Consider the following 12,348-nt stretch of genomic DNA (forward strand, 5'->3'; position numbering starts at 1 on the left):
CCGGCATTTTTGGACTTTTTTTGACAAAAAAAAAAAAAAAGCTAAAAAATGCAAAATGTGGATAAATGCCACTAAAACAGTAATGCAAAAAAACACTCACGTTTTTAACGTGACTCTACACATCCGTTACCGGCGTTATCAAAATGTCCCGTATACATGGGGGCTTAGAGTTTAGTTTGAAAACAAAATTTCCCATTCTACTACTTCATTTTTTTCCACCACTATGGTCAAAAAAATGATTGTCAAATTTGATCCTATTATATGTGACAAGGCAGGCAGAAATGGGGAAAAAGGATTGCCCCGATGCTCAGCCTTCCCAGGATTTCTCAATCAGCTATAGCAACAGCCCAGTTCCAAGTAGTGTTGATAAATGAAAAAACAAACAATGTAACCAAGTTGCAGACAAAATGACAAAATAGTAAATATCCAATTCTCAAACCACAGAATGATACTTTTCCTAGTGTCTGGGTAATTGGGAAAGGAAAAGCCAATAGTGAGTATGCATATTGGTGGAGAGTGATACATTTTTGAAACATAGGACATGAAATACAGTGGGAGAGTGATAAAAAAAATCAATACATGAATCACCACCAACCAATATTTCTAAATCCTGGGGGGTTTGTTAGGTCTAAACAAAGCTACATTAAAAGTGAAAAGCTAAAAAACGTTCAATAAATGCATTAAAAAGGTAAACAATTTCTATTCCCCTGTTCTCCGTCTTCCATGTGTGAAGGGGAAGAGAGGAGAGAAGAGAAAAGATCCAAGCACTGCACAGCTGCATCTCTTCTTCCCTCTCTTCCACTTCTAGGCTCCAGCTGCTGTCATTGAAATACATTGAGAAGGTGAGGGGCTACATCCTGGTGTGTGTGTGTGTGCGTGCGGAGCACAGCTCCATAGACACACAGCTCGGCAGTGAGCGGACACCATGTGCCCCATAGCAAATGGCTTGCTATGGGGACCCATGAAGGAGGAGGAGGAGCCAAGACTGCTGCCGGGGGACCCAAGAAGGAGGAGGATTGGGATTGCTCTGTGCAATACCACTGCACACAGTAGGTGAGCAGAACGGTTTTTTGTTTCTTATTAAAACAGACGAATTTAGTAACACTTTAATCTAGCTAGTCAAAGCTGCCTTCTCTTAACAGTATGATCACTAGAATGAAAGAAAAGAAAGGTAGGGGTGTCAACCCTGTGGCATTCCTTCTACACCTAAACTTATCCAGGCAACTATATAAAGACTCCCTATTAAATCATCTGATCAATGTGGCAAGAGGGTGTATGCCGCTCAAATGGAAAAACAATCTGCACCTCCCTCGTAAGCCATGTAGTTTTTGAAAATGTATTTATGGAAAGCCTTATTGCTGTTCAATCACAAAATTGAAAAATTCAGGAAGATAGGATTCTACTGGGTTGACTTTTTTTCAAATCAAAGTAATTTTTATTAAAAAAGGTGTTTTTGCAGTTTATACAATCAAAACACAAAATACATATAAATCAAAGTCACGCCAAAACAGACTGGCGGTAATCTAGAAGTAAATTGAAAAAAAAATCAAAAACATAACAGAACATATAGCTAAAAACTACGTCTGTAAAGATCATGCAGAATTACGTCACTTATACACAAGATTCCCTGAGCCAGTATGGCCAACCACATCGAACAGCTCTTATCCTAACACTCTATTGTAGTCAAAGATTTGAGACCTTACAATATATTCAACACAGTACCCGATAAAACAAATGTCTAACTCTCCTCAACAGGCCTCGGAGACGAGGAGAATATGGAGTATTTTTACTCCAGCCAGAGAGACCATATTTCCCTAAATTTTTTGGACATCTATGTTTATAAGTCAGTTCCTTTCTCTTCAAATTAAGGTTGAGAGCAATACGCCATTGACTAAAGGTTGAATGTGTAAGTGAGATTCACATTTAAAGGATAAGTTTACAGGCTAAGTATAGGGATCTGCTCCATAATAAATGACTCAGCGGGAAGGGTGTCCTCTGAACTTATGCTCAGGGTTGCAATTTTGGGATCCATCCGTACCTTCACGGAACAAATTGAGTTAAGGGTGTTAAATACAGAAGACCAGTAGCGGTGGAGTTCAGGGCAGCACCACAACATATGAATAAGTGTACCTGTGGCTAAATTACATCTAGAGTATAGTGGAGAGTCTATCCTCCCCCAGGAATACAGTTTTTGTGGGGGTATAGTGCACCCTATGAATAATAAACAGCTGAGTCAGGCGTTGTGAGGGGGATAAAGATACTTTAGGGAGGGATTTCAACGCCCGAGTCCATTCCTCATCCTCTATCGTTTCAATAACCTGCCACCACGGAAGTAAAATCTTTACCTGGGAGTGAGCAGGAATAGATATTTGTAGGGTGGAGAATAGATCTCCAATTAGACCTATTTTATGGCAAGATGTGGATATTGTCATGGTCAATGGAATTGAAGGGTTATGGTTGAATAAAATTGCCGCAGTTCGGCATTTTAAAGCATGGCGCAACTAAAAATATTGAAATAAAAATTGGGCATATGGTATTGTTCTACCAGTGCTCTGAAGGGTAATATGTCCTTCTCATATAATTGATGGAGTAACCAGAGGCCAGTCCTTTTTCAAAGATCAAAGCCCTCAAGTTTTGCCACTTCCGGTAACTGGGGATTGTTTACTGGGTTGACTATACTTTATCCTCAGAGTATGGGGGTGTTTTTACTGGAGTTTAGATCACCTTCCTGTACTATTATTGATGGCTGAATTGCTGCATTTTATGCCTTGGGACTTGTGGAAGTTCCCCAGGACTATTCTGTACTATGGCATTTCTTCATTTTCCAAGCTGCCTGAATACTGAATTGGTTTTAATATAAAATAAACAAAAAGATTTAGAAGACAATGGGATGCAACCTTTAGTATAATATGGGTGCAGGAAATCCTTTGGTGATGTGTATATGGTACGGAGTCCCAATATAACTTGCTTTTTTCATCTGCACTGTCATATCTGTGTTTATGATCTTACCTTACCTGAAACATTAAGTTTCTATACATATTGGATCTTTTATTAAGCTGCACCTGAATTTCTAGGATGTGTATCAGATTTTGTGTCCACACACATTTCTGTAAAGAACTATTTAGGCCAAAATGTATTCTGCTACATGTCTCTGTGGGAAAAAGAAAATCCCAATGCATGTAAATTAATTGGTTTACGTGAAAGTTATAGCGTTTAAAAAAAAAAAAAATTCCAGTATCTATACTGCCATTTGTAAACTAGTATCAGTGCTAAAAAAAAAAAAAAAAAAAAAAAAAAAAAAAAAAAAAGCACTCACACTGTACGAATGACACTGAACAGGAAGGGGTTAACATCTGGGGCAGTCAAGGGTTACAACTGTGTGCTGTTTTACTATGCGTGCTGTGTGTGCAGAGAAATACACAGCAGCATGTTACTGCTGGCAGGAGATAGACCTGTGTCGTTTACTCTGTGATTGCTGGGTGCTGGCAGGGAATCTCCGTCCGGAACCCGGTGATCAACATTTGAAGCTGCCAATGGTGGCGCGGGAAGGGCATCGTGAGCCCCCTATCTGGTAAGGCAATATGACGTATATAAACACAAACGGTTAGCGGGAAGTGGTTAGCTAGAGGGACAAATGCCAGAAATGTGACGCAGCAGCTTTGTCAAATTCTCTCCAGTGTGTGCAGCCATCCCTACATCTGAGTATAGTCCAAGATATGTCTACCATTTACCCATAATCCTGCCTGCATACTAAGCCCTACAGAAGTGGAAAAACAGAGCCCTTATCTTAAAACACCAAGAGATCCATGTATCACAGTTCTAAGACAGCATGAATGCTACTTCAAGAATTTCCTTACACAGGTGAAACTCAAAAAATTAGAATATCGTGCAAGAGTTCATTTATTTCAGTAATGCAACTTAAAAGGTGAAACTAATGTATGAGATAGACTCATTACATGCAAAGCAAGATAGTTCAAGCCCTGATTTGTCATAATGGTGAGGATTATGGCTTATAGCTCATGAAAACCCCAAACCCACAATCTCAGAAAATTAGAATATTACATGCAATCAATAAAACAAGGATTGTACATAGAATAATATGGGACCTCTGAAAAGTATAAGCATGTATATGTACTCAGTACTTGGTTTGAGCCCCTTTTGCAGCAATTACTGCCTCAATGCGGCGTGGCATGGAAGCTATCAGCCTGTGGCACTGCTGAGGTGTTATGGAAGACCAGGATGCTTCAATAGCAACTTTCAGCTCTTCTGCATTGTTCGGTCTCATGTCTCTCATCTTTCTCTTGGCAATGCCCTATAGATTCTCTATGGGGTTCAGGTCAGGCGAGTTTGCTGGCCAATCAAGCATAGTCATTGAACCAGGTTTTGGTGCTTTTGGCAGTGTGGGCAGGTGCCAAGTCCTGTTGGAAAATGAAGTCAGCATCCCCATAAAGCTCGTCTGTGGAAGGAAGCATGAGGTGCTCAAATATCTCCTGGTAGACTTGCTGCATTGGCCCTGGACTTAATGAAGCACATTGGACCAACACCAACAGATGACATGGCTCCCCAAATCAACACAGACTGTGGAAATTTCACACTGGACTTCAAGCATCTTGCAGTGTGTGCCTCTCCATTCTTCCTCCATACTCTGGGTCCTTGGTTTCCAAGGAGATGCAAAAGTTGCTCTCATCAGAAAAGAGGACTTTGGACCACTGAGCAACAGACCAGGTCTGTTTTACTTTAGCCCAGGTAAGACGCTTCTGACATTGTTTGTTGTTCAGGAGTGGCTTGACAAGAGGAATACGACATTTGAAGCCCATGTCTAGCATTCATCCCTGTGTGGTGGCTCTTGATGCACTGACTCCAGCCTCAGACCACTCCTTGTGAAAAGTCTCTAACACATTTGAATGGCCTTTTCCTGACAATCCTCTCCAAGCTGCGGTCATCCCTGCTGCTTGTGCACCTTTTTCTTCCACACTTTTCCCTTCCACATAACTTTCTATTAATGTGCTTTGATACAGCACTTTGGGAACATCCAACTTCTTTTGCAATTACCTTTTGAGGCTTTCCGTCCTTATGGAGGGTGTCAATGATGGTTTTCTGCACAACTGTCAAGTCAGCAGTCTTTCCCATGATTGTGATTTCTACTGAACCAGACAGAGACCATTTAAAGGCTCAGGAACCCTTTGCAGGTGTTATGGCTTAATTAGCTGATTAAAGTGGGACACTTTGAGCCTAGAATATTGCACCTTTTCACAATATTCTAATTTTCTGAGATTGTGGATTTGGGGTTTTCATGAGCTGTAAGCCATAATCATCACCATTATGACAAATCACAGCTTGAACTATCTTGCTTTGCATGTAATGAGTATCTCATATATTAGTTTCACCTTTTAAGTTGCATTACTGAAATAAATGAACTTTTGCACGATATTCTAATTTTTCGAGTTTCACCTGTATTTAAAATACTTGTCATGACTGACCCAGAAAAGGATTTTAAGAAATGCGCTTACTACGAAACTACCCTTGTAAAAGATAAAAACATCCCCTTACCTACTTCATCCTCCACGTAGTTCTTAAGTGTGACTTTGCCACAAGGACTGGCCATCAGTGTCACCTCTGCAAGCGTCAGTGGAAAATGCACAACAGCATCTGAAAGCAGCCTAAAAAAACAAGAATCACCAGTAAATTATAAATAGCAAGTTTACAGAAAAACAAAACCATGAAAGCTGGAACTGTGGCCTATTCCATTTATTTCTGTTGACACAAATAGTTTTAACCCGAAATTTACCACAAGCAATTTTTTTTCTTCTTCTCACACTTTTCAACAGCAATAGTCATCAAAAAGAAAAAAATTTTGTACACGCCATAAAATCTTTCTTGAACTCCACTGAGGGACACAGAAATGTAGCACTTTTTAGACAAATGGGTTTTACTCCTGCCATTAGGAGGTTTGAACACTGGCAAACAAAAAAATAATGCATCAAGCAAGCCCCTGTATTAGCCGGCTTTCAACTGTCGGGCCCCAGTTTTGTAAGCAACTAATACGTAAAAGGTTAACAACAGTCTAAATTACTTTAAGAAAAAGATTTTACAGCAAGTATAAAAATCCTATATTCTATATTGTCCCTTTGGTGATACAGGAATGTAGTAATTCTTAGAAAAGTGCTAAGTCCATCTGAGGGGTCGGGCACAGCCACTGAGACACCCAATGGATGTAAAACTCAAACAGAAAAACATCTGAAGAAATAAATGCCTGAACAAGGCTGGATGACAAAAAGGGGAAGCACACATGGAAACTGATACGTACTCAAAAGGAACCAGATGTTCCAGGGCAATGTAGGTAGTGCCGCTAGGTGGAGAACGCCATGTAAAAGAAAGATCAAGCAGAATATGGAGGACAACCAATCAACCACTGTAAAGAAAAATCAGGTGCAACCAAACTTAGACCAACATTATAAATGGTCCAAAAAAAAAATAAAAATAAGGATGTTTCCTAAGGCAAAGGCAAAGGCCAAAGCCTAGGATACCTAACACTTAACCCCAAGGAAAGGAAAGTAGGACAAAACTAAATAAGTCCTGGTCCAAGACTAACCAGTAAACCAGCTGGGAGCTGAAGTGGAATATCCTTGACTTGATGGAAAAGGGGGATCTAAAATGAAACAGCCCTCACAATCAAAAACTAAAAGCAATAAAGGAAGGAGACATTCAATGTGATACAAAAGGGTAAAGTACCAAGTTCTTTTTAAGGAATGGGCAGAGAGATCGCACCCCTATTAAAAAGGAAAGATAAAGGATATACTGTAATACAATAGACACAAAGTGATTTCACATCAATAAAATGGTACAGAGGAGTGATAGACAATGTAAGCTGTCTGAATATATACAGTGCTCAGCATAAAATGAGTACACCCTTTTGAAAAGTAAGATTTTAATCAATATCTCAATGAACACAAAAACTATTTCCAAAATGTTGACAAAAATGAGTTTTATAGAACATTTGTTTACCTCGTTACATGAAAGTAAGGTGAATAATATAATTTTTAAAAAAATTAAATACACCCCACAACAAAAAAAGGACTACATCTAGTAATTTGTATGACCATGATTTGTAAAGGACAGCACCAAGTCTCCTAGGCAAGGAATGAACATGTTAGTGACACATTGCAACATCTTTCTTTTTCCATTCTTTAAGAACTAACTCTTTTAGAGCCTGGATGCTGGATGAAGAGTGATGCTCAATGTGTCTCTTCAGAAATCCCCATAGGTGTGCAATTGGGTTCAGGTCAGGAGACATACTTGGCCACTGAATCACTCTCACCCTGTTCCTCAGAAATGCAGCAATAGCCTTAGAGGTTTTGGATCACTGTCATGTTGGAAAAATGCACGACGACCAAGGGCACAGAGTGATGTAGCATCTTCTCTTTCAATATAGAGCAGTACATCTGTGAATTCATCATACCATCAATGAAATGCAGCTCCCGACACCAGAAGCACTCATGCAGCCCCACAGAAGGACACTGCCACCATCACATTTCAACGTAGGCACCATGCATTTTTCTTTTTACTCCTCACCTTTGTGACACCATACAGTTTTGAAGCCATCAGTTCCAAAAACATTTATCGTGGTCTCATCACTCCAGAGTACAGAGTCCCAGTAGTCTTTTTCAGCATGGGCCCTGGCAAATTCTAGGCAGGGCTTTATTGTGTTTGGGCTTGAGGAGAGGCGTCCTTCGTGGATGACACCCATGCATGTTATTTCTCTGCAGTGCACGCTGTATTGTGTCACAGGAAATAATCACCGCAGTTTGGCTTTCTACGTCTTTAGCTAACTGTAGTGAACTTGCATGGTGATTTTCTTCAACCCTTCTCATCAGAAGACGGTCCTATTGAGTTAACTTCCATGTACGGCCTGAACGTCTCTGTGAAATGGTTGCAGTTCCATCTTTGTTGATTTTTTGTATCACTTTTGCTATAGAATTCTGACTGAAAAGTAAAGCTTTGCTGATCTTCTTGTAACCTTCACCTTTCTTGTGTAAAGAAATTATTTTCTCTTTCTCAGGCCTTGTTACATTACTCTGCCATGTGGTGCCATTGCGGACAGCATCAAATGAGAAGGGGTGTTCTTTGTTAGGTAACGCCCTTTTACTTTTTGTCTGCTGGACACCTGTTTAATGAATGGTTAGACTTACCTGCAGTTGAATTCCTGTTAATTAGAATTTTGTTGTCTAAACTTTAGCTTTGCTCCGAAGACTTTCATTGGCATCTATTCATTTTTGCAACATGGTCTTGAATGAATTTGTTAGAAAAAATACTGTGTGCGCGCGCAAATTAACAAATCTTGTTTGCAATCAATGGCCCGCACTTGTGGGAGTATTTTGTAGTATAGTGTCCCATAGAAAATGTTGATTCTGAAAAGGAAGGTAAAGGTTTTCTGACAAATCTATTGGGGTGTACTTATTTATGCTGAGCACGGTATGCATCAAAATAAAAAAAAAAAAAAAAAAAAAGGGTGTCATTCCTCTAGTAAACATGTCCTATAAGGATATACAGGCTTGAACTTTCCCCTGAAAGTGGAGGAAAAAGCATTGAACCTCCCAGGAAAGCAGCAAATATGGTTATCTTGCTTACCGGTGTCCAAACCTCCTTAAAATTGGAGCCAAATCCTTTATATTCCTTACATTCAAGGAAGCTCCCATCTTAGCCTTTGATCCTGTGCACAGACATTTAAAGATACTTGCTACCCCCCAGGAGGCATTTATAGTACCCACACACAATACACATATGCAGAGACTTAGGCCCCTTTGAGACGGAATGGACCCGTCAGCGGATCGGCCTGCTCAGTGAGGGATCTCTCCGCTGATTCCTGCTAAGCAGGCGGATGACGGGTCTATGTCCGCTCCGCCGTTGGTTTCCACCCAACTCTCATCTGATCTGACGGACAGATGGGGAACAGATCCCCATCTGTCTGTATTTGGCATACAGGATCGGATCGGATGCTGGTAGGTGTCAGCGGACACTTGTCAACAGATCAACAGATGGTTGGATCAGGTCCACCTGAAAAACTCACAGGGAGACCCAATTGGACGATCAGTGTGAAAGGGGCCATAGGGGTATATTTAATAAAAATGTTGCACACAGAATTTGGTGCAACTCTGCATAGTAACCAATCAACAGGTTTTCTTGTCAAAGCTTAATTGAATAAGCTAAAGTTTGGACTATTTCACCCCCTTACAATCCAGGTCATGTTTGTTTTCAGTGCTGTCACATTTTGAATGAGAGATAGAGCTTGTAGCAAACCTACTCATTAGAGTGGAAGCGGAGTTCTTCTTTCTCTTGTTCTTTTCTGTTATTTAAGGTATTCCTCAATCATTCCTCACATCCCCCCTTTCCAGCCCTGAGAGGCCCTTATCTCCTGACAGATGGTGGGGGTCAGCCCAGGAGAAACATTCCTGGTGGGACCAGCAGGCTGGGAAAACTGTCACCTTTCTCACCTACGTCTGATAAGGCCACATTTCTCAGAGGGCTGGGAAGCATTGACCCAAAACGGTGTAAGCCCACACATTATCAAACTGACCAGAGTAATTGAACATTCCTCGGGGTCAACCGTATGTTTAATGTCATGTATTATGAAGCTATAGTTAATTCAGTTTCCCACTGACCACTCCCAAAACGTGTAGTCCAAGCCCCCCCCCCTCCCCTTTGAGAGGAACGTTTAAGAGAGACAAGTGAGTTAGACACACAGATACACAGAGATCTCCGAGGTAAGAGATCAAAGAACCTTTCTGCTCTGCACTTGGATCTGCAAACTCAGGCATATGGGCAAGTAACTTAACCCTGTAATCTTCTTCCTAATTATCTCCTTGCTGTGTGTATGTATATATATATATATATATATATATATATTTTTTTTTTTTTTTTGTGACATCTCTTTGTAAATATATTTTATTGCATCTGTCTGAAGCTTTTAGTAATAAATCTTTCTTTCTGAAAGTGTTAAACTGTTTCTAGGCGCTTACTTGCAATTCACGAATTCCTGCCTTTTGAAGAGACGCTACTGTTTGTTATATCTCTGTATAGCAGGTCCGCGGGCCGTGCTATATAGATCAATATTTCAATCATTATAGTGTATATTTGATAACGGGAGTTTCCCAGTGTCCGACAAAAGTGGTGGTGGCAGTAGAGGGTTAGTTGCGTAATTAACCCGACCCAGTAACAAGCGCATTCAGGCTGCAGGCACCGATTGTAAACAATTAGCTGGGCAATCGCTGTGCTGGGTGCAGCTGGGTGGGGCCTTGTTATGCACGTCACACCACGGTTTTAGATCGGATGGTCCTTCGGTCACGAGTTTGGTGAGAAGGTCTGGGGTCTGACGCCGTGGGCGTGACGTATTACTGTTAGTCGCGGTCGTGCGATTGTCTCCCTGTTGGTGGGTGGCGACTGCGGGTCGTGACAGAGCTTTCTTTTGTAATATTTATTCACAATGTGTTTTTTTTTTGCTATATAAATATGTAAAAAAAAAAAAAAAGGACTAATTATTTTATTTTTAAAAATGTTTTATTGGTTATAAAATTCAGCAAATACAGAAACTGTATTCATAAAATTTAGGCCAACATGTATTCTGCTTTTTTTTTCTACATATGAGACTTTCACAGTTTAACATAGAGGCCTAATATCCAAGGAGCACCTTTAGCCTCACCACCTGCCCCCTCAACCCTATCCCCTCATAACTCCTACGACCTCCCTCCCCCTCCATCCTACGCTCCCTCACCCACATCTTCAATCTCTCCCTCTCCTCCGGCACTTTCCCCTCCCCTCTGAAACATGCACACATCACCCCCATACTTAAAAAGCCCTCCCTAGACCCCAATGACCCGAACAACCTCAGGCCCATCTCCCTGCTCCCATTTACATCTAACTCTTCGAGCGCCTAGTCTACACCCGCCTATGCTCTCACCTCAACGACAACAACCTCCTTGATCCCCTACAGTCCGGCTTCCGTCCCCTACACTCCACCGAAACTGCCTTACTCAAACTCTCCAACGACCTGCTAACCGCCAAAGCTAATGGCCACTATTCAGTGCTCCTACTCCTTGACCTCTCTGCGGCCTTCGACACAGTCGACCACCCCCTCCTCCTCAAAAAACTACACTCCCTCGGCCTCAGAGATTCTGCTCTCTCCTGGCTCTCATCCTACCTGTCACAACGCTCTTTCAGCGTTACCTATAATTCTACCACCTCCCTCTCACTCCCCCTCTCTGTTGGGGTCCCTCAAGGCTCTGTCCTCGGGCCCCTTCTCTTCTCCATCTACACCTCCTCCCTTGGCCAACTCATACACTCTCACGGCTTCAACTACCACCTCTATGCCGATGACACACAAATCTATCTCTCAACCCCCCACCTCACCCCCTCGGTCTCCGCCCGAATCACACACCTGCTGAGCGACAGACTGGATGTCGCTCCACTTCCTTAAACTGAACCTCTCCAAAACCGAGTTTCTTGTCTTCCCCCCAGCCCGGACACCACCCCCCATTGACTTCTCTATCACATCCAACAACGCTACCATCAAACCCGCCCCGCAGGCCAGAGTACTTGGTGTCATTCCGGACTCCAACCTATCCTTCCAGCCCCAAGTCCAATCTTTAACAAACTCGTGCAGACTCCACCTCCGCAACATCGCCAAAATATGCACGTTCCTAACTCCAGAAACCACTAAACAGCTCATCCACTCCCTCATCATATCACGACTCGACTACTGCAACTCCTTCTTCACTGTCCTGCCTCGCCGCTGGCTATCCCCGCTTCAATCGATCCTGAATACGGCTGCCAGACTCATTCACCTTTCCAACCGCTCCGCCTCCGCCACCCCCCTCTGCCAATCCCTCCACTGGCTTCCGATTGCGCAACGGATCAAATTCAAAATCCTAACGCTGACGTACAAAGCTGTTCACCATACTGCCCCGAACTACATCACTGACCTAATATCCAAGTACCGCCCAGCACACACACTCCGCTCCTCACAAGACCTCCTTCTCTCTAGTTCCCTGGTCTCCTCCTCCCATGCCCGCCTCCAGGACTTCTCCAGGGTGTCACCCATCCTCTGGAACTCCCTGCCCCAACCCATCAGAGTATCACCTACTCGCCTCTCTTTTAGGCGCACCCTGAAAACCCATCTCTTCAGGGAAGCCTACCCCACCCCCTGCTAACTTGCCGACCTCCTCCACTCTTCCTACCACTCCATCCCCCACAGCTATCTCCTCCTGTGCCACCATCCCCTCCCTCTTAGATTGTAAGCTCGAAAGAGCAGGGCCCTCAATCCCCTCATGTTTTGCATTGTATTGGTATTGTTCT

The 12,348-nt window shown here is 42.3% G+C and overlaps 1 protein-coding gene across 6 annotated transcripts in view; it reads right to left on the reverse strand.

Moving 5' to 3' along the window:
* RAD9A (RAD9 checkpoint clamp component A) overlaps positions 1-12,348 on the reverse strand; it is a 109,216-nt gene that overhangs the window by 36,775 nt on the left and 60,093 nt on the right. For all 6 annotated transcript variants that reach the window (XM_089687566.1, XM_089687569.1, XM_089687568.1 and 3 more), the window contains one exon: positions 5,551-5,660. In XM_089687566.1, coding sequence (XP_089543692.1) covers positions 5,551-5,660 — 110 coding nt within the window. The remainder of the gene's footprint in view (positions 1-5,550; positions 5,661-12,348) is intronic.

This window comes from Staurois parvus, unplaced genomic scaffold, assembly GCF_062004578.1.
Source record: "Staurois parvus isolate SC_StPar_1 unplaced genomic scaffold, SC_StPar_1.0 ptg000430l, whole genome shotgun sequence".
Lineage (NCBI taxonomy): Eukaryota > Metazoa > Chordata > Amphibia > Anura > Ranidae > Staurois > Staurois parvus.